General features: G+C 44.4%; 1 protein-coding gene across 2 annotated transcripts in view; it reads left to right on the top strand.

Annotated features, from left to right (window-relative positions):
* The first annotated feature begins 3,200 nt into the window (after positions 1–3,200).
* Positions 3,201–22,544, top strand: part of Anapc4 (anaphase promoting complex subunit 4) — a 28,279-nt gene continuing 8,935 nt past the window's right edge. For both annotated transcript variants that reach the window (XM_051174096.1, XM_051174095.1), the window contains exons 1-18: positions 3,201–3,410; positions 4,428–4,533; positions 8,764–8,896; positions 10,551–10,625; positions 10,741–10,767; positions 10,860–10,904; positions 11,483–11,567; positions 12,183–12,287; positions 13,603–13,686; positions 14,766–14,852; positions 15,724–15,788; positions 16,246–16,288; positions 16,406–16,482; positions 18,047–18,147; positions 18,226–18,277; positions 20,994–21,049; positions 21,249–21,295; positions 22,224–22,280. In XM_051174096.1, the coding sequence (XP_051030053.1) occupies positions 3,282–3,410; positions 4,428–4,533; positions 8,764–8,896; positions 10,551–10,625; positions 10,741–10,767; positions 10,860–10,904; positions 11,483–11,567; positions 12,183–12,287; positions 13,603–13,686; positions 14,766–14,852; positions 15,724–15,788; positions 16,246–16,288; positions 16,406–16,482; positions 18,047–18,147; positions 18,226–18,277; positions 20,994–21,049; positions 21,249–21,295; positions 22,224–22,280 (1,374 nt within the window). In that variant the 5' untranslated portion in view covers positions 3,201–3,281. The remainder of the gene's footprint in view (positions 3,411–4,427; positions 4,534–8,763; positions 8,897–10,550; positions 10,626–10,740; positions 10,768–10,859; positions 10,905–11,482; positions 11,568–12,182; positions 12,288–13,602; positions 13,687–14,765; positions 14,853–15,723; positions 15,789–16,245; positions 16,289–16,405; positions 16,483–18,046; positions 18,148–18,225; positions 18,278–20,993; positions 21,050–21,248; positions 21,296–22,223; positions 22,281–22,544) is intronic.

Here is a 22,544-nt window from a genome sequence, read left to right as displayed (position 1 = left end):
CAGTCTGGCTACTCTAGAGGCTGAGGACGGAGGATTGCTAGAACTTGTGTTTAGGCCTAGCCCACTCAACACAAAGAATTCAACATTAATTTTACCATAGCCTTCCCTGGGGTAAAGGAACAGTACTTTACTAATTACACCTACTAGCTTTTAGGTTTTTTCTGATTTTGGAAATATTGAAAAGTAGACAAATTACATCTTAGAATTAAGGAACCTGAGCCTTAGTTTTAGTCAAGAATAATGTACCTTTTAAATCTCTGTGGCATGGTGATACATGCTTGTAATCCCAAATGTCTGAGAGGTTAAGATCAGAAGCTTAAGAACAGCTTGGGCAACCAAGTCACCCTGCCTCAAGATAAAAGCAATAAAACAAGGGCTAGGGATGTGGCTTAGTTAATGGTAGAGCACTTGCATGGGTTTAACCCCCAGAGCTGCTAAAATGAAAACGAGCTTTCAAAAACCACTTCTGGGGCTGGAGTGCCTGTTGAGTTCCCAGTACACATCAGGCTGTTCACAACTGCCTGTAATGCCAGGTCCGGGGGAGCCCACATTCCCTTCTGGATCCTGCAAAGAGCCCCCCCACACACACACTTTAACAACAAAGTTACTTTCTTAGAAAATTAAAAATAAATTATTTAGTGAATCCGTTCTTACATTCAGTGCATACTAATTGTAGGGACATAACGTGTTCTCAGAATACACTAATGAGAAAATGTCATTTGTGTCTCTGGGAGGTAGTATGTGAATTGAGAGAGGGAGGAATTGGTTGTTCTTACCAGAAATTTGAATATCTGAATATTAAAATGCACGCTTGAGGCAGCAGCAGGAGATCTCTCAGCCTTGAAAGGGGAATGTTAAACAAATGGTATCCTAGTTTGCTTTCTGTTGCTATGATAAAGAAAGCAACTTGGAGAGCAAAGGGCCTGTGTGGTCCCGGTCACAAATCATCAGCTGATCAAGCAGGGCAGGAACATGAAGGCAGGGGCTGATGCCCAGGCCATGGAGCGGCTCTGCTTACTGGCTGGCTCGGTTTGCTTTCTTAGAAAACCCAGGATAGTCTCCCCTACTACTTTACTTGCTGTTTGGAAAGAAATTCAGACACTAACTCATGCGATTCTAGTTTGAAGTCTCTTGCCTTCCTTGAGTTCTACCAGATCCCCATCTGATTCACATATGATCTCCATTCATGGGACACTGACATACAGAATAATATGTTTTCCTGCCAGCCAGTGCACATAAATGCCAACTTCAGGAATGAAAATGCCATGTAACAGAACACTTTCTGCCTCAGATCCTTAACCATGTTCCTCAAGAGGCTAGCACACTTGGAGCTGCACGGGTAAGGGCGATCTCCACCAAATGCAAAGGAAAAATCCAATTTCACTTATTTGATGTAATTTTAATTGGAACATTAAGACTCGGGTTAAATTACTTGAGGGTTAGCTAAGAAGGTCATTGCAATAAATTTAAGGTCACTACTGTTTGGTTTCAGGCATTTTCAGTATAAATGTTAACTCAGCAAGATTGAGGAAAATAGAGCCAGAGTGACTGGGAAGACCTCAGAACTCTGGGAGGTGGCTCTTAGCCCATTAGTCACTTCCAAGATTCCTAGCGTTTGCTTTCATGCTACTCTGTAAACTAGCAGAGCTACAATGTTAGATGTGATCTCTGAGGAACTAAGCCTGAAACTGCCTGTGAGCTTGCATGCCTGGATTCCCAGCCACTCTGAGATACTAAGGCTGGATTGTGAGTTCGAAGCCTGCCTGGGTAACATAATGAGATTCCCATTTGGAGTCAAAGAGAAACAGCCTGAGGAGATGGGCCTGTTTCTTCATCTGCAAATAGGAATAGCAAGGGTGCACAAACATCCTAGGCTACTCAGTAACTGTGTGCACCATGAGAATGCTGAAGTTAAAAGTATCAAACTACAATCCCGAGAAAGCCAGTTACAACCCCTTAATTTCTTCAATTAGATTCTCTTATAAGTAGGAATATGAAACATGCTAGAGCTGCCCCTCCTCTGAAACTTAATTGGAAATGTTTAGTGGTCTGTACCTTTTCATAAACATGAGAATTAATGTCTATAAAATTTTTAAAACTGTCCTATGGTTGGACATTTGGTTTACATTTTTTCACTATTTTGAGCAAGGCTATGTTAATAATTTCTTAGCAAATCTGGAGTTTGCTTAGGGTAAGTAAATGTGTCGTGTTAATAACTATCATACATTGCTTACTACACAGTGTGCTGTTTATGCTTCATATGTAACAATCATCACACTGATAAATGCATGTTTCCTACAACTGAAAATACCGTAGTTCTCCAGATGTCTTTAGAACGTCAAACTAGAATCGCATGAGTTAGTCTCCGAGTTTCTTTCCAAGAACAGCAAGTGAAGTAGTATAGGAGACAGTTAGCAGAAAAAAGTACTACAGATGTTGAAGCGTGCTCTCTCCGCTTGCAGAATGGGTTTGATAACTTGAAAGTGCCCGAGAGCAGTTGTGATCAACATACTGACCATTGAGGTTGCCCCCACGTTCACTCACATAACGAACGCTTAGGTAGCTGTAGAATAAATTCGGATTCCTCAGCTGTGGTGGATTAGCTACAAACTGCGAAGTGCTCATTTAAAATAGTGTGAGGAATCAAACTATTACATGCCCTGTGTCATGGAGGGTGTAAACACTTTGATATTAGTCTTTATCGCAATCATTTACTTTTTAAACAATGGTTAATTCTCTTTTAACTTGCTAAAATGCTGCCTGATAGGGGTGTTTCTCGTTGTTTTGTTTTCCTCTGTCCAGTTCTGCGGGCTGCAAACTACCAAGAGGGTGTCAAAGGCGGATCCCGTGTGTGTGTGTGTGTGTGTGTGTGTGTGTGTGTGTGTGTGTGTAGATGCGGCGTATTGACAAGAGCGTAAACCTGTGACAATCGCTTTTTTGCATTTGCACGGCAGAGAATCCCCGAGCAAGCGGGAGCCCTGGAGGGGTTTGCACAGACTCACACTAACACCCCAGGGGTGTTCTCAGCGACCCCGGGACCTCAGAGCGCGCCCCGCCCCGGCCCCGCCCCTCTTGCCCCGCCCCCTGGCCCCGGCCCCGCCCCCGAGCCACTCACTTCCTCTCGAGGGCCGCCCCGGCTGGCGTGGGCGCCGGAAGCGTCGTGAGCGGGCGCGGAGGGCGGAGGGCGGAGGGCGGGCCCGGGAGGCGGCTGGCGAGGCGCGGGCCGAGGTCGGTGCTGTGCGGGCCGCGCCGGGCTGTGCGCCCGCTGCAGGGCCGCCCCGATGCTGCGCTTTCCGACCTGTTTCCCATCCTTCCGGGTGGTGGGGGAGAAGCAGCTGCCGCAGGAGATCGTCTTCCTGTGCTGGTCCCCGAAGCGGGACCTCATCGCCCTGGCCAACACCACGGGCGAGGTGAGCGGGCCGGGGAGCGCCCTGCACGCCCGCCTCGGGCCTCAGTCTCCCCTCCTGCGGGCGGGCGCGGGCCCGCGTCTTACCCCGCCCCTGCACCCCTTTGTGGCGGTTGCCTTGGGCGGGAGGGTGGAAGGGGCCGATTCTGCCACACGCGGCCTGTGTTTCCTCTTCCCGTGTGGCTGGGAGGACAAACGCCCCCGAAAGTTGTGCGCACCCGGCCGGGCCCGGGCCTCCACCACGTCCGACCCCGCCCACGGTTGGCTTTCAGATTGGCAGGAGAATGAAGGTGCTGCCAACTGTTGCCAAGTGCAGCCTGAAGTGTGTGTGCGTGCAAGTGTGTGTGTGTGCGTGCAAGACTGTGTGCGTGCAAGTGTGTGTGTATGTGTGTCTGTGTTGGTGATTCCGAGTAGTTTTCCAGGCACTAGCCAGGTAATTTGCGTGCAGCCTAGCATGGAAGACTGGCCGGTAAGGAAATCCTAGCATCCAGGCAAGCCTAGTGTGCCAGCTTGCATTATCCGTGCTGTCTGCCGCGACTGCCTGTATGATCCATGCCTAGAAAGTGGCGTGGCCCAATGGACGCATGGAGGAAGATCAAGTTTAAAGGGGGCTGGAGACGTGGCCTAGCCATCGAGAGCATTTGGTGGTCTCGTAGGGGACCCGGGTTTGGTTCGTAGTACCAGTATAGCTGCTTGCAACTGTCCGTAACCCAGTTCCAGGGAGATCTGATGCCCTCCTCTGGCCTCCTCAGGCACTGACTGCACAGATGTAGGCAAAATACTCATACATGTACTTAAAAAAAAAAATGATACGAAAATGTTTGGGGTGCGAGGCCCAGCTGGGCCTCCTCAGTTCACCCCTGTCTTTAGAACTACTTTATATTCATTCAGACACTGTTCCCTTTTGTCCTGTGGATAGCTGAGTACTCAAAATTTTTTGTTGTTGTTCTGTGGAGCTAGGTTCATTTTATTTCTGCAAGCGAGTTTGCAAGTTTCTGCTATTACATCTTTTTTGTCTTAGGTTTTACTTCATCGTCTTGCAAGTTTTCATCGAGTTTGGAGTTTTCCACCAAATGAAAATACAGGAAAAGAAGTAACCTGTTTGGCCTGGAGACCAGATGGCAAACGTAATGATAATGCTATAAGTATAATTTTCATTTTCATAAAGTATATTCTAAAGGGAAGCATCTTTTTTAAAAGGATAATTTTTCCTTGGTATATCTTAGTTATGTTTTTCTTTCTGTTATTTAGGTCTTACTGTACAACCCTGCCTGGCCTGGGATTAGAACTTAGAGAGATCCACTGGCCTCTGCCTCCCAAGTGTTGGGATTAAAGAAGTGTTACCACACCTGCCTGGCCTTATATTAGAACTATAAATACTAGTTTGAAATTCTCTCTTCTTTCTAGAACTTTCACTGAAGTGTGCTGTTGGGGAAGATGAGTCTGTAATGTGCCTGGCTTTGCGGCAGAGAATGGAATTCTGACACATTTACAGACTACTTGGCTTACGCTCTCTCTATTCCTTTGTCCCACACCATTTGATCCAAGTGCTGGCCACCACTCACCAGTCCACAAAATGCCATCATAGCCTTTTCTGCTCCAAATTCATCTAGAACTGGATGTGAGGTCCATAAATACTCTGCACGCAAGCAACTTGCCACACCAGGGGCGCCATACACTGTGACTCTTCATTTCCTAAGGCCTCCCTTGCTGTGGCCCCTGTCATTCTTATGCACGTGTGTGTTTTTGTTGTGACTTTTACAATGATAGTTTCTCGAGCTGTTGTTCACAGCGTCCCAACAGTAAAATGCTAGGCTGTAGCCTGAAGTCATCACAGTGCCCAGCCTATGGTCTTTAGGCTGCATGTGGCTGTGGATAACGATGAATGTGGCCCAACACAAAATTATTAACATGCTTAAAACTTTTCTTTTGCAAATGTGATTGCAAAGTTTTCCATTGTGAACTGGGTAGATGACAACATTGTATCACCATGTCAAAAGGTTGAACAAGCCTGAACATACTTTTAAAAAAGAAAGGAATGGCCTTTGTAATGAGTATGTTTTAGCTAGGTGTTGGTGGCACACATCTTTAGTTCCAGCACTTGGGAGGCAGAGACAGGTGGATCTCTGTGAGTTTGAGCCAGCCTGGTCTACAGAACTAGTTCCAGGACAGACTCCAAAGCAATACACAGAAACCCTGTCTCAAAAACCAAAACAAAACAAAAAATGAGTATGTCTTCCAGCTTTTTTTTTTTTTTTTTTTTTTTTTAAGATAACTAAGTAGGTAAAACTGTTTTAAAAGCATACCACCTAGTAGTAACTGTTTTGGTGAAGCACTTTGGCAACATTCCTTGATAAAATATGTGTGGAGATCTTTGTGCACTTTCACTAAAGTTCACTGGGTACATGCTATTTCAGTAGGTTTTGTTCATAATAGCTTTGCTGTGGTGGTGCATGCCTTTAATACCAGCAGAGGCAGGTGGATCTCTGTGAGTTGGAGGCCAGCCTGGTCTACAGAGTGAGTTCCAGGACAGCCTCCAATGCTACAAAGATAAACTCTGTCTCGCCAAAAAAACAAAAAAAAACAAAACAAAACAAAAAAAAAAAAAAAAACAAATTATTTCAAGGGTTTTAAGTTTTTTGAGAATGGTGGCTGGAGCCTGCCTGGAATCCAGCTATTTGGATTGACTTGAGTGAGGTTGAAGATAGCCTCGGCAATGTAGTGAGAACCTTTCTCAAATTAAAAGTAAAACAGGCTGGATTTAAAGGACAGCTAGGTCATTTCCATTTGCTAGCTATCACAAGTAAAGCTACTGATAATATCCAGGTGGAAAGGGAGAGGGCCGGGGCTATCACTTAGTGGTAGAATGTGTGGGAGAACCTAGGTTCCGTTCCCAGTACAGCAAGAAATGAAACAAGATGGGGGGGGCTGGTCTAGCCCCTCCCCAGGCAAAGTGGCTGCAGGAGTGTGAGGTGAAGGTCACGCTCTGCTTTGAAGCTCTGAAATTGTGTGTGTTAGGAAGACAATGGCTTACAGAGAGGAACTACACGAGGTAATTGAGCTGCAGTCAGAGGTTCCTGGCATCTGCTCATCTTCCTCATAGAGTGGCATGGATTACAGAATAAAAAGGCTTCAAGCAAATGACACCACGTTCTGTCTCTAGGCTTGTGAATGGAGGTGTGTGTGGGGATATATCTCTAGGCTTGTGAATGGAGGTGTGTGTGTGGGGATATATCTCCCGTTAATAAAGGTGTAATCTCTAGGCTTGTGAATGGAGGTGTGTGTGGGGGGGGGATATATCTCTAGGCTTGTGAATGGAGGTGTGTGTGTGGGGATATATCTTCCATTAATAAAGGTGTAATCTCTAGGCTTGTGAATGGAGGTGTGTGTGGGGGGGATATATCTTCCATTAATAAAGGTGTAATCTCTAGGCTTGTGAATGGAGGTGTGTGTGTGGGGATATATCTCCCGTTAATAAAGGTGTAATCTCTAGGCTTGTGAATGGAGGTGTGTGGGGATATATCTCCCGTTAATAAAGGTGTAATCTCTAGGCTTGTGAATGGAGGTGTGTGGGGATATATCTCCCGTTAATAAAGGTGTAATCTCTAGGCTTGTGAATGGAGGTGTGTGTGTGTGGGGGTATATCTCCTGTTAATAAAGGTGTAATCTCTAGGCTTGTGAATGAAGGTGTGTGTGTGTGGGGGGGGTATATCTCCTGTTAATAAAGGTGTAATCTCTAGGCTTGTGAATGGAGGTGTGTGTGTGTGGGGGGTATATCTCCTGTTAATAAAGGTGTAATCTCTAGGCTTGTGAATGGAGGTGTGTGTGTGGGGGGGGGGGTATATCTCCTGTTAATAAAGGTGTAATCTCTAGGCTTGTGAATGGAGGTGTGTGTGTGTGTGGGGGGGTATATCTCCTGTTAATAAAGGTGTAATCTCTAGGCTTGTGAATGGAGGTGTGTGTGTGGGGGGGGTATATCTCCTGTTAATAAAGGTGTAATCTCTAGGCTTGTGAATGGAGGTGTGTGGGGGATATATCTCCCGTTAATAAAGGTGTAATCTCTAGGCTTGTGAATGGAGGTGTGTGGGGATATATCTCCTGTTAATAAAGGTGTAATCTCTAGGCTTGTGAATGGAGGTGTGTGTGGGGGGATATATCTCCTGTTAATAAAGGTGTAATCTCTAGGCTTGTGAATGGAGGTGTGTGTGGGGGGGGGATATATCTCCTGTTAATAAAGGTGTAATCTCTAGGCTTGTGAATGGAGGTGTGTGTGTGGGGGGATATATCTCCTGTTAATAAAGGTGTAATCTCTAGGCTTGTGAATGGAGGTGTGTGTGGGGGGGGGATATATCTCCTGTTAATAAAGGTGTAATCTCTAGGCTTGTGAATGGAGGTGTGTGTGGGGGGATATATCTCCTGTTAATAAAGGTGTAATCTCTAGGCTTGTGAATGGAGGTGTGTGTGGGGGGGGGATATATCTCCCCTTAATAAAGGTGTAATCTCCTGGGGCCTGTTAGACAAAAGTCCCAGGCTACAGACTTTGTTGTGTGAATTAATAAATTGAGTATGTGGGAAGATAGTAGATAGCTCAAGTAGTTTGAATACGTGGCAGTAAGCTCAAGTAATAGGCATAGCCACATTCAAGAATCTCTTTAGTTTTTAAAATATTACCTAAAGGGATAGGTAAACCCATAAAAGTCTCAGCAAACATGGCTGTTTAAACAGAGCTGCACAGAGGCAACAATAGAAATGTTCGTGTGGACAGAGAAAGCCCAGGGGCCTCAACCCTGCACAAAGAGCTGCGGGCAGCCAAGGAATGTCTTCCCCGGGAAGAGTCCTGAAAGCGCACATACGAGTAACACTGTCGACTGAGGTCACATGTATGCATGCATGCATGTATGCATGCATGCATGTATGTATGTACAGTTATTAAAGGAGACAGAGCAGGTAGGGTGTATGGGATGGTTTAGAGGGAGGAAAGGGAAGGGGAGATGATGTAATTGTATTACAGTCTCAAAAAAAAAAAAAATAAAAGCTGCTAAGCTAAAAAAAACAATAGTTTTAACTCCATTCTCTTCTGATGTGTGTGGGGTGGGGTGCCTGTGCGCTAACACGTGTGTTGAGGCTGAGGACGGCTTGTAGGAGTCAGCTTGTTGTACCGTGTGGGGCCTGGGTACTGATCTCAGGTAGTCAGGCCAGAGACAAGGCTTTTCACCTGCTGAGCCGCCCTGCTGGCCCTCAGAACAGGCTTTATAGGCGATTAGAATTGTTGGAAATAGTAAAGTTGGACGTGAAATGCCTGTTTATTTTCTGAAATGTCATGCTAGTTTACTCTGCTTGTTTTCTTACTCTTTTAGTTTTGGCCTTTGCGCTCGCCGATACCAAGAAAATTATTTTGTGTGACGTAGAAAAGCCTGAGAGCTTACACTCTTTCTCTGTGGAGGCTCCGGTCTCTTGTATGCATTGGATGGAAGTGACTGTGGAAAGCAGGTAAAATACCAGGGGACGACTGGGGATGCTTCCAGAGCTCACTTTCATGCTATCAGAGACGTGACCTTGCCATCTGACCAGTATACCCTCAAACTTGAGACCCTTCTGCCTCTCATTCTGCCCAGTGTTATGGGATTGTGGACATATTACAGGCACTGCCAGCTGAAATTTTCATTGTTTAAATGGAAGTGGCTGTCAGTGTGTATACATGGCAGTTTTTTGTTTAAATTCTTGAGGCAGAGTGGTTGCATTATTTTATTACTTTTATTTATTTGTGTGTGTGCCGTTTGTTTTGTGAGCAGCTTTGTCCTGTGTTGATGGATGTTCTTGGGGCATGAACAGCGCAGTGGGGCAGACAGCCTGAGAGGTTCCTTCTGTGTCCTTGGCCCGGGCCTTTCCCCTGCCCTCTAGAACGGTTTTTCCCTAGTCTGTGGGCCAGGGAATGTCTGGGCTGTAGTGAGGAAGGGCCAGGGTGTCGGTGGCACTGGCTCATGTTAGGGACACAAGGGTTTTTGAAACTGAGTTCCCTTTTTCTTAGTAGTTTTTTTCTCCCTGATTTTCACTAAATTACTGTCCAATGAACTTATAAATCCTGAATGTCAGTTGACAGCCTCCTTAGGTGGAACATAAAGGAAACAGGCGACAAGGATTGAAATCCATTAGGAAGCCAGAGTGACTGACACATGTTCAGGTTCTCAAGGACTACAGACAGTTATACGAGTTTCTGGGAGGGGGGGAACAAAGCATGTCATGTGTGATCTGTGTCCCCCCCCCCCCCCAGATACCTGCTACTCAACCATTGCTTCTCTAAAGGGACTCCACACTGTGTGTCCCAGGGTGAAAACCACAGTTTCCAGGTCTCTGCATTTTCACGGTCTCAGCCATTTATTTCCGATTGTGTGTGGACATAGAATTGAAGAGCATAATAAAGGTATTCCTGAGCCATACGTGCTGGTACACACCTATAATCCCAGGTGGGAAGAATGTTTCAGGAAGCTGGACAGATGGCTCAGCACATAACAACATTTGCTGCTCTTGCAGAGGACCTGGGTTTGGTTCCCAGCATCTACATGATGGCTCAGAACCATCCAGAACCCTAGATCCAGGGGTCTGCTGCCCTCTTATGACCTCCTCAGGCACCAGGCACATGTGGTATACATACATTCATACAGGCAGGCAGAACACACGTGCACATAAACACATGTAAAAAGAACGAAAAAAATATGGACTACTCAGAATTAGTGGCATAGTTTTATATACCCACCAGACTGCCACATCCCCAAGTCTGCATAAGCCATGGAACCAGTCATTAAATGATGCTGTAACTTCAGTTGCTTTAAATTATTCTTAGTACTTTGTTTACTGTGCTTTCTTAGGTCAAATTTGGAAATCATGTTCAAGTCTATCTGAATATTAAATACATACAAGTATATTTCATATGGTGACAAAATTATTTTTTGATATTCCTCTATATGTACAATGTGTAGACCAGTTTGCCAGTTTGTTTCAAAAACAAAACAAAAATGCAAATTCTCACACAGCTGCTACCAGTGCTTGTTTTATATGTACCTCTGGGGTAAAGAGGCAAGAGGAACTAGGAAAGAGAAATAGAATCTCTGCCGTCATGTGATGTCTGGCTCGCCCTCTCTTTTAGTGTCTTAACGTCATTTTATAATGCTGAGGATGAATCCAACCTTCTCTTGCCTAAGCTGCCCACGTTGCCAAAAAAGTATGTATCAGTTTTACTTCTTTGGAATGGAACCTGCCATTTCTCTCCTGCTTTTAACACGGTACCAGTTTCCATGCATTTCTCACGAGTACACCTTATCTCTCTTTTCTTCTAGTTACAGCAACACTTCAAAAATATTTAGGTAAGCAGACCTTTCTTATTTTCAAGCTGGGTGGTCTTTTATTGTTTGAAAGATAATATTGAGGGATGACCCAATTTATGTTTTTGTTTTAGTGAAGAAAATTCTGATGAAATCATTAAGCTCTTGGGAGATGTCAGGTAAATCTTACAGCTCTCTGATCTGATTCCCTGAAGTGATGTTTTGTATCTGGGCAGCTTTCAGAACTGAACAACTGAGCCCTCATCATGCTTCCTCACTGTTGACAGTGAGATCTCTGAACAGCATGTGGATAGCGTGTCTGTTGTATGGCCATTAGTTTTCTTCCTAAAGCTTAGTAATGTTATAGTGCATCTTAAGGGGATAAAAGTACTAGGGTTTCTAGATTTAATTTGAATTTTCCAAGTTTTAAAAGCCTATTTAATCACCTTCATAACGAAACTGATGGCACTGTGTGTTAGCTGGCAGAAGGATTGTTTCATTACTAATTGTGTATAAGTACAGTTGGTGCCATGTAATTTCACCGTAAACAGATTCTTTTAAGGCTGCTGGGAATCCGTTGTTCTTTTTTGAAAATAACGGAAAAACAAGTAACAGGTCTTAGCAGTGGTGGGTTTGCTGTGGTCCCAGCAGGCGTCAAGCGGCTGTAAGCGGAGATCGGCAGTTTCTGTCTTGGTTTAAGAAAGCAGCCAGTGCTGCTGTTGGTTGGGCCTGAGCATATTGCATTGTTCTCAACTAGGCTGAACATCCTTGTCCTTGGAGGAAGCTCTGGATTTATTGAGCTTTATGCTTATGGGATGTTCAAAATTGCCCGAGTAACAGGGGTAAGTTCTTCAAGTTTTTCTGTTTCTCTTACTTAGAAAGTAGCAGCTTATCACTTAAAGAATGAGGAGAGCAGGTTGGGTTTGTTTTGGTGGTGGTGTTTCCAGCTTGAGTTGACGTTGAAATGTTCAGAGGTTCATTTTAGTGTTCTTGTGGCAGGAGCAGTCAGGAGCTACTGGTGGCACTCGTGAAACTTTTTCCTTTTACAGAATGATTGATGGGTCCACTCGATGATGTTTGGTTGGTTTTTCAGCCTGCATTGGACAAGAGTTAAAGAGGGTGGTTGACATGTAAAAGCTCAGTACCAAGTCTCCCTGTGTTGTGAAGTCTTCATTTTCTCTGTAGCTCTTTCTCCTGACTCACGGAGGGAGAGAGTAGCGCAGATTCTATGGAACATGGTCCTCCAGTATTTGGTGTGGGTCCCTCATAGGAGGAGGATAGGCAGAGGGTGGTGGTGTGTACTTGGGCCACTCTGTGGGAATATCAGGGACCAGGGTTGTACATTCCTGCTTTGTAAAGCTGTGTGAATTTCTGCTCCCACTGTTGTGAGCAGACGGAGGCAGCCTGTCTGTCAGAAACAGCAAATGTATCGGGCCTGGCGATAACTGTTTTTGCAGATTGCTGGGACTTGCCTTGCTCTGTGTTTATCGAGCGATTTGAAGTCATTATCAGTGGTCACAGAGGTTTCCAGTGGTGGTGAAGCAGAAGTTTCTTATTTCCAGGTGAGTACTAGAACCTTCTAGCAGTAGCAGGTGCATGGTTTACAGAGTTTTTGCGCCTGGTGCTAGGACAGGATGGCCCTCGCCATTGAGCCATGCCACACCCCTTACGGGGTTTAATTACTCGTCATTGGCGTCTAGTAATCAGTAAAACATAAATGTCTGTTTAAGATTTCTGAATCTCGTATATTGAATGCTGTTGTAGCGAATATTATCTTTTGCACACTGCAATTTCGTTTTCATAGTTAAGACTGTTTTGATAGTCTGTTATGGCCTTACTGATTGGTTACTTCACCAGTTTGACTTTATACTGAATATTTTTTAGGACTTTGTCTTTGCTGGTGATGAAAGCTTATATTTATTGGTCACTAAATATGTGACAGGTAGGTAGTGCTTCAAACACAGCATTGTGATGGTAGGCGCTGCTGCTGTCCTCATCTGCAGGTACAACCACATTTGCTCAGGAGGGCAGCGCTACTCAGTGCTGTCAAGTGATCACTCAGGACGGACGGGGACAATCTCTTCCACCGTGGCTCATGTTAGAGCCTCCATTATAGCTTTGCGTTGTCAAGAGGTCTTCCCGAGTGTCTCTTCTGAGCCGTCCAGTGGTTTATCCTAAGTATGTCTGAACTGTCGGAAGTGGGACCAAAAGAATTTAGGTGTGGTATTTGCAGCTGTAGTTCAGAGCATTAAAGAGCCCGCCACTGTGGCTGTTAGCATCCGCTCTTCTTTGTGAGGCTGAGAAACTATTGGTTAACAAGTTTGTATCTGAGCTCTAATAAAATAGCATTGTTCCCCCTGCAGGTTTGCGGTAGATTTGTTTTGTGTTCTTTGAGGTTAGATCTCCTGTGGCCTCCCACTCATTGTGTGTAGCTGAAGTTGATTGACTTCTTGTCCCCCTGCCTGTACCTACCAAGTGCTGTAATGACAGATTTGTCCCACCAAGCCCAGACACCTCACTGAAATATGACTCACACTGTGATATTTGTTTTAGTCCATATCCTTTAGTTATTTTACTTGCATTAAATTTTTACATTAATCTGAGGACATTTTAAATATTCTCATAATGGTGATCTAGGTTATTGCATCTATATCTACACAGAAGAGAGAGATGACTCAGCTGTGCCCCAGTTGGAAATCTTGAGGTAGTCACTTACTGGTTTCCAAGATATGTTGTGCATACAGGGCAGAATTCTGATAAGAGGTTTTCCAGGCCTTTCTCAAAGCTAGGGCTTGTTTTTGAGCTGGGAGAGAATAATTGTCTTCAAAAGAAGCAAATGCTCCTGTAACTTACTTTATTTATTGTTTTGTTTTGTAGCTTGAAACCAATCTGCTATATTCCTTCTTACCCGAAGTAACTCGGATGGCCAGAAAGTTTACTCACATTTCAGCTCTGTTACAGGTAGGCATCCGTAACCTGTTTTATATTAGCATTTTACTGGAAGCTTCTAACTTTCCATAAAGAAAAACCATCAAAAGTAATGTAAAAATACCTGAAATGGGAGTGCTATAGGTTAATCTTACAATATTTGTTACAGCAAAAGTAGAAATTTAGTTGACCTGTCCAGTCCTGTTATCTGCTGTCAGAAGAAAAGGGGAAGTCCTGTAAATCTTCCAAACATGTCATAATGAGGATGCAACTTTACAAAAATTATAGATAAATTACTCTGGAAAAAGAGTCTTCATGTGACTCAGCTTTTGTTCATAATAAATCCACCCTAAATTAGCTCATAGTTTTGTAGGTGAGCAGTTTGGGCTAGGTTGATCTGGAAAGCGCTGTAGATCTGTGCCTGGTGTAGCTCACTTCAAAGAAGCTGGCCGTGCAAACAGAAGGTGTGTGTCCTGAGGCTGGGATGGCTTTGTCTCTGCTCTGCACCCTCATCCTCTAGCAGCTGCCCATGCCATTCACATGGCGATGGCCGCAGAAGTCTCAACAGTGTGAGTCTGAGGGTGCAAAGACTTTTGAGACTTTGGCCTTGGCTGTGCTGTTTCTGATGTGCTCTGTTAGGGACAAGGCACAGGCCAGGCTGGGCAGTGTCTGTGGAATTGATCTTTTGTTTGCTTTACGGCGGTTCTCACTTTGATTGATATTGGTGTTTTCTCGGGACCTGTCTGACAGTTGAGTAGCTGAACAAAGCAGCATGTGACAATGTACATATAAAGCATGTGACAGTGTACATAACATATAAAGCATGTGACAGTGTACATAACATATAAAGCATGTGACAGTGTGCATAACATATAAAGGCACAAGAATCCCTGTTTTCCCAGACTCAAACTTGGGAAGTGTGATTGTAAATTTGTAAGAATCGCTGGATAATTTAGTTTTTTAGCTAAGTGATTACCAAAGCTTAGCCATGTTCTTTTTCCCTGTAGCTTTAATAAATTAGAAGAGTACTTGAAAGTAAATTCTAGATACTTAGCCAAAGGATAATGAAATTGCTTTGGTATTTTTAAGTCTATTTTTCTTCTTGTCGATAGTATATAAACTTGTCACTGACTTGTATGTGTGAGGCATGGGAGGAGATACTGATGCAGATGGACTCTCGTCTCACTAAGTTTGTGCAGGTAATGCTCTCATAGCTGACCTTTCCGGTGGCCATACTGAGTGAATTTGCCATCCTGTCCGTATTTGCTTTATGAGCGAGGATCAGAACGGGGCATGGTGGTTCACACTATAATCCCAGCAGGCAGAAGGACAAGACAGACAGTTTGCCATGAGTTCAGTGTTGATGAAGAGAGGAGACAGATACAGCATGTGGGAAAATGGTGGTTTATGAAGATAAAAGGGAAAACCCCGTTGTAGGATGAGGTGTTTAATTTTATTTAATTGGGCGTGTTAATTAGGTGAGGCAAAGAGGAAGTCTGATTACTAGACTAATGATAGCTGGAACTTGGTAGTCAGCCTCAGGAAGAAGTGGCCAAATGAGGGGGTGGACCTTGGCGGCTAGCTGTAGGAAGGTAATCTAACGGTTTTTAGCAAGGCAGAGGGACTGGGGGGGGGGGGAGGACCAGGCCTGCCCGAGCCATGTGCACGTGTAACAAAGGAAGCCAGGCAGTGTGGCTGGGAGGTCCCTTCTGAACAGTCACTCTTAGAAGAAGTGACCAGGGTCCTCTGGGAATCCCCTTCAGTTAGTTCTTCCTTGTGCTTAGCCCTTTCCATCCCCAATTTAAATGTCATCACACCGAGGGCAAGCCTCTACCCAATGAGCTCTTGGGGGACAAACCACATTCAAACCATGGCCGACTCTTCCCCTCGGTACAGCTGGGCGGGCAGATCTGTGAGAGGAGGGGCAGGTGTTAGGGGACTGGCCATCCCCAGTCACTGGTGCCCAGGAGGTGAGTTTCATATGTGAGGAAAGGTGGATGTGAAGGAAGAAGATTGCATTCCTGATAGGATGCTACAGTATGTGTCACCTGTGTTTTTCATTTTGCTTAGGAAAAAACTACCACGACATCAGTGCAGGATGAGTTCATGCACTTACTGCTGTGGGGGAAAGCTAGGTGAGTGCATACCAGGTGCTCCAGACCTGACCCTGTGCCCCCTTCTTTCCCCTCTAAAATAAAATACAAAATTCCGGTATAAGACCCCCCCCCCATGTGTGAACTTTTTACATAAATATGATAACTTTGTTTGTATGTGTGTATATTGGGTGTATAAATGTCTCAGAACCTTTATGTAGCCAAGCTAATCTTTTCTTTCCTTGTACCTTGGTAGATAACTGTCCACGTGATAATTAGTATCCCCTCTGCATGTTTGGAAGTGTATAGTTCATTCATTTCTGAATTCTGCTGTGTCATTTCTGTGTCTTTGTGGATGAAACAAAATCCTTGTTTTGATGTGTGCTATTTCTTCATGTTTATTTTGTTTCAAAATCATATTTGTCCTTTGAAATTCAGGTTTAAATGGTACATCCAGAGTTTGAAAGAAGTTACTAAAATACTTTCTTTTCTGTTCCAGTGCTGAGCTTCAGACTCTCCTGATGAACCAGTTAACAGTGAAGGTGCTGTTACAGTGTATACGTACAAATAGCTGTTAACACAGTCTTAACTGTTTTCTTTTTTGGAATGGGATATAATATCCTAGTTACATGCTAAGTGTATTTTATTCTCTTTATTAGGGCTTAAAAAAGCTTGGCCAGTCGATAGAGTCATCATATTCCAGTATACAAAAATTGGTTATAAGTCACTTGCAGAGGTATGGAAGCGATGTAGAATTTTCGATATTGCATTCATGCATACATGGCGTTGGTCATCTTTCTGTTCCCTTCTCTCCGTCGTCTGACATTCTCTTTTCAAGCCTTCTCTAGCTGTTTGCACTAGCGTGTTAGGGAACTTGGCATTCCCAAGATTGAAGTCGGTAATGACAATTACTATTATTTTTTTTTTAACCAGGCTGGATTCCATTTGGGCTTCTTTTCGTTTTTTTCCTTCTTTTTTTCTAAACTATGAAATAGGCCACATAGCTTCTAATATGTTATGCACTTTTTCCTTTAATATCTTGGCAGTTTGTTCTTGTTATCTTCATTTCACACAAGAGTTAGTTATGAGGCTGGCCCGGTGTTCTTCAATATTAGCCCAGGGCTTACTCCTGAGTTTTCCAGGCCCCCTGCTGTTTCTGAGTGTAGAAACTTGAATGAAAGCGGTTGTAAGTTACTGCTGAGTGTTTGGCGCTCATCATGAGGTAGCTAGCACACCCGCAGTGCCCTGAGGTCCCTGAGTACCTTCAGCATCGGTCTCTTCCAGACCACACTGCCTGTTGACTTCACCTTTCCTCGTGAGTCTAATGTTGCTACTTAAAACATACACTACATTTGCTTTGCTCTTAAAAGCCAGGCCTTTCCAGGCTTGAGCATGCCGGCCTCTCTGCTCCACCCACACTAGGAGTCTTTTGGTTTTCTACCCAAGCCCCCCCCCCACTTTTAAATAAACACCTTTCCTTTGATTTGTTTGTTCATGTATTTATAATGGTGCTGGGAATGGAACCCAGCGTCTTAGGCATGTTTGGTAGACATTCTACTATTGGATTACATCCCCAGCTCCACTTAGGGTTTTTATGTAACCTCCTTCTTTTTAAAACACCCCCCACCTCCCCTTTATTCGATTCTTTAGCTCTTGGCTCCATTTGCTCCTTCAGAAAAGCCTTCAGCAGTTTCTGGAGCAGATCAGGGTCTCCTGCTTCACCTATGCGTTCCCCTCAAGCCCCTTAGGGTAGTTGAGAAGATGTACTGTGTGACTTGTGACCGTCTCATCCATGACACTGAACGCGGTGAGGGTCTTGCCATCGTTTTCCACTGTGTCTCCAGCATCTCATGTCTGACATGTCTGACATGAAGTCAGAGCTTATTTGTAAGGGCAGCCTAGTGTCGCACGCCTCTAGTCCCAGCACTCAGGAGGTAGAAGCAGGTGAATTTCTGTGAGTTGGAGGCCAGCCTGGTTTGCATAGTTCCAGGCCAGTCAGGGCTACATATTAAGAGCCTGTCCTTGAAACAAACGTGTCTGTCGTTGAACAACAGGACGTGCAAATCAACATAGTCTGATCATATTAGAAAATCTGATCTGGTGGTCTTGTGTTTTATCTCTGTTGTCATGATGGACAAGTGATTCTTGTAGTTCTTAGAAACAGTTGGGGCAAATAACTCTTTCCTGTAGAAAGATGGTCAGGGTGTGTTTGGTTTTATCTCTGAAGTGAAGCAGTGTTCGGCAGGTTATTGCTGACCTTGGTGATGGCAGTAATGCCAGGTGTCTCTGCTCTCTGTTAGTGGGTCCGAGTCCTTACTGTATCATTTGAGTGAACTGAAAGGAATGGCTTCGTGGAAACAAAAGTATGAGCCTCTAGGACTGGACGCTACAGGCATTGAAGGTACCGACTGACTTTCTCAGTAGACTGCATTAGGTACAGTTTACTACTCAGCAGCTGATGCTTGTTTGTTTTCTTTAGATGCTATTACTGCTGTGGGCTCTTTCATCCTCAAGGCAAATGAACTTCTCCAGTAAGTAATGGGTTACCGAGGAGCATGATGTGAGAATATTTACTTCTTACTTAAATAAGAACCTACCAAGCTGACCTGATTCTCCTAAGATAATCTTTAATTGGAATTATGCCAGTAGCACAGAGATCATTTTAAAGAAAAAAATTTATTTCCCGTTGCCTTGATTCTCGTCCCAAGTCATCTTCACAAAGGGCCTCTTTCTGTGTTTGCTTCATTCTCGTAAGCCGTAGCTGTATTTTGTTTCTTGTACCTACCTACCATTATTCTCTGCATAATACAGGAGGACAGCTAGCTATTTACACAACACTTGTTTACATTGTAATAGCCATTGCAACTGCTCTAGAGATGATCACTCATGTGCAGACACTGCACATCCTTGGGTGTGGGTATCCTATCCAGGTGTTTCTGTTGCTTTTCTGCTGCTGTGGTAAAACACCATGACCAAAGAAACTTAAAAAAGGGTTAGAGTCTGTTGATGGGAAAATAAATGCAGGATGGCAGCAGCCCCTGAGAGCTCACATCGTGATCTGCAAGCACATTAGGAATATGGCAGGGGTCTTGTGAAACCGCAAAGCCTGCCCTCAGTGACAATCGCCAACAAGGCCACACCTTCTAATCCCTCCCAGACAGTTCATCACACAGGGCCCCGGTATCCAAGCACGAGTCTGTGGGGACCCTTCTCATTGAAGCCCCTCCAGCTGGTACGGAACAGGAGTCCTGGGACTAGCCCCCGTCAGTATGAACACCGCTGTGGCAGGCCTCATGGAGGAGATGACGTTAGGGGGAGTAGGGGGCTCCTGTTGATGTTTGGGACTTCTTTGTCCTGGTCATGGAGCTTCCAGGAGCGGTGTAGGTCAAGTGAATCGAGTAAGGTCAACAAGTGGATGAAATGATGGAGAAGAGCACTGGAGGGTGGACAGGGTATGGAGAACCCGCAGGCAGTGTAGAAGCAGCCTTTTCCCTGGGTGTCAGAGAGGCCCTTGGGGAATTGGAAGCCACGGGGTAATGCTTGAAAATAAATTGTAGTTAGGCAGGGGCAGACACTAACTGGTATGACTAATTTATTGTCCTTAAATATTTTCTTACATTTCTTATATCCTACCTAGTACCTACTCTTCATAGACACTTGAGTGTATTGTGTATATTTTGTGCCCTTTTCTTAGAAGACATTTGCATGTGTTTTTTAAGAATATAGTTGTTTTCCTACATACTGGAATGCATTTGCCAGGACTTCAGCGTTGACGCAGGACCTCAGTTCAGTTTGGATTTGCAGGGTCCTAAGAAGGCCTCCTGTCTCAGGCGTGGGTGCTTCGGTGGACGTGTTTCTGGGCCTGAGCCCATTCACCCCTCCTCATGCTTCCTCTTGGCCTCTGCTGGCCTCCAGCTCTGTGCTCCGCACTCACCAGTCCCCATATCTGAATTTGTGTTCATTTCTTCTTTTTTTGTGTGAGTTTATGATCTTTATAGCCCTCATCACCCACTGTGCCTTTAGTGTGGCGTCAGAAGATAGAGGCCGCGAACCCCAGTACTCCGCGAACACACGGCAGAAATGGCATTGCTTGTGTCTGTTTATAATAGCTCACAGATGGAGGAAGCAGTGGGCACTTTGGTGTTAGGCTGATGGCCTGGGGTGGAGCTTAGCTGTTGGAAAAGACAAAGAAGTTTTGTGCATTCGTTGTTGCTGCCAACGGCTTTTGCTTCATAACTTGTGAGAGACGGTATAGTCTTCAGTCAGGTGTCTTTACACAGGGCTAGGGTTAGTAAGATGATGGCTTAGTTTAATTCCTGTTGTGATAGAACACCCTGACAGAGCAGCGTGGGGAAGAAAGGGCTTATGTTACCGTTCATTGTAGCAGAGAAGTCAGGGAAGTGGAACTTATAACTGCTGGTTACTTCACCTCCACACTCTGGAGGAGAGAGAACTCATTCCCACTGCTAGATAGCCCAGGGTTCAAGCCCAGGGAATGGCGTTGCCTACAGTGGGCTGGGTCTTCCCACGTAAATTAGCACAGTCGAGGTGATCCCCAGAGACAAGCCCAATCTAAATGCTCCATCTTGGAGACTCTTCCCAGTGGCTGTGAATTGTGTCTTGTTGGTTGTCCGCACAAACCGCTGCAGATGCTAAGTCACTTCCGAGCTGATAGGCAGCCTAGTGCTAGGTGAGAGTTTGAAAGCGCTCAGAAGTGATTTCTTTAAGGTAAAGATTTACAGGACTAAATCTGGTGATACATGTTTGTAATGCCTAGCTAGGGAAATTCAATTTTTGAGAGATCTCATTGTCAGAATAAAAAATCAACTTAGCGTGTCTGTTGATGTTGGAGGTGGTGACACCATACAAATTTGTAATGATTTCCTTGGAGTTAATGTTTTTCTTTTTACTGACCAGTAAATACGTTTTTTTAACTGAAAATAATGTTGAAAACATTTCTTCCTGGTTTGTTTCCAAATACTGAACGAGAGTGTTGTACAGTTTGTAGCATGGCAGTTAGTAAGTTATAAACTAAATTACTTGCTTTATTATTTAAAAGAACCACTTTGCCTTTTAAAAAATGTTTTGAGGACTATGTTTAATTGTAAAATGCTGTTCCAGTGCTTAAATGTCGTCCAGACAGGATAAAATACAACAGTAGGGTGTATTGTGTGTCGTGACAGTTGAACAATGATAGATGAACTGCACATGATGAACTTTTTCTGGTTTATTTTTTTACCTTTTTAGAGTCATAGATAGTAGTATGAAAAACTTCAAGGCATTTTTCCGATGGCTATATGTAGGTAAGTTGAGTGCAAATATAAATCAGATTTAAATTCTTTATGGTTTAATTTTTGGGGAGAAATGTTTTCCTTAGTGAAAAGGAACTTTGCAAAATAAGAGATGTAGCCCATTAAAGCACATTTAGCCTTGCGATGTGTCCGTAGTTAAAACTGCGTCTCTGGCGGCCGTTACAGATGGCTTCCCCGTGTTTCTTTGCAGCAATGCTAAGAATGACCGAAGACCACGTGCTCCCCGAGCTGAACAAGGTAGGGTGTGGGCTGGGGTGTGGCTTCCCTGCGCGTCCAACTGTGAACAAGTGTGCTTACACTGCAGCAGCTACCACACGGTCTCTCTGTATAAGCCTGGCTGTCCTGGGGCTCTCTCTGCAGACCAGGCTGGCCTCAAACTTAGAGAGCCACCTGCCTCTGCCTCCTGAGTGCTGGGGTCAGAAGTGTACAACACCACTGCCCAGCTTTTCTTTCTTTCTAGCTTTTTGTGTTTTATATCTTCTAATAATCTGTTTCATAACGTTCTGTGACTTGTGACAAGACATCTTTTTAGTCCCTACTTTAATTCCCTTAAATCTTAAATGCTAAAAAAAACTATAGCATTTAAGTCAAAACTTGATAAACAATAATTTCTAGTTGTCAGGATGTGACGGGTATCTGTGGTCTGTCCTAGGGAGATGTGTGGAATAGGAATAAGCCTGTGTGAGCATGCAAGCCCTCCCGCTCTGACCTGTGTCCTGTAGGAGTCTCTGACCTGTGTCCTGTAGCAGTCTCTGACCTGTGTCCTGTAGGAGTCTCTGACCTGTGTCCTGTAGCAGTCTCTGACCTGTGTCCTGTAGGAGTCTCTGACCTGTGTCCTGTAGCAGTCTCTGACCTGTGTCCTGTAGCAGTCTCTGACCTGTGTCCTGTAGGAGTCTCTGACCTGTGTCCTGGAGGGGTCTCTGACCTGTGTCCTGGAGGGGTCTCTGACCTGTGTCCTGGAGGAGTCTCTGACCTGTGTCCTGGAGGGGTCTCTGACCTGTGTCCTGGAGGGGTCTCTGACCTGTGTGCTGGAGGAGTCTCTGACCTGTGTCCTGTAGGAGTCTCTGACCTGTGTCCTGTAGGAGTCTCTGACCTGTGTCCTGGAGGAGTCTTACTGGGCACTTTCATAGTCTTGATTTGCTTTTTTTGTCTCATTTTGTTATAGATGACTCAGAAAGATATAACATTTGTTGCTGAATTTCTCACTGAACATTTCAATGAGGTAAGAAATTTATATTTCTGTAGTTTTTAAGAATGATTTCACTAACCCTCAGCAGTGGTAAGAGATAATTGCATTTAATCCAATTTAGTTCAGGACCTTAGCTATTTCTTTAAAAAACCATTGAGCTAATCAGTGGCTGCGCTTACTTAGCACACTCAGTCTACCTCCCTTTGTGTGTGTCTCAGTCTTCAAAAGAGTAGCTGCAGCAGCAGCTTTCTTGTAAAATACATATTTGTGTTTAAATTTATGATTGCCTTCTTTTTA

The sequence above is a fragment of the Phodopus roborovskii genome, unplaced genomic scaffold, assembly GCF_943737965.1.
Source record: "Phodopus roborovskii unplaced genomic scaffold, PHOROB, whole genome shotgun sequence".
NCBI lineage: Eukaryota > Metazoa > Chordata > Mammalia > Rodentia > Cricetidae > Phodopus > Phodopus roborovskii.
This window is presented reverse-complemented; position numbering and strand designations above follow the sequence as displayed.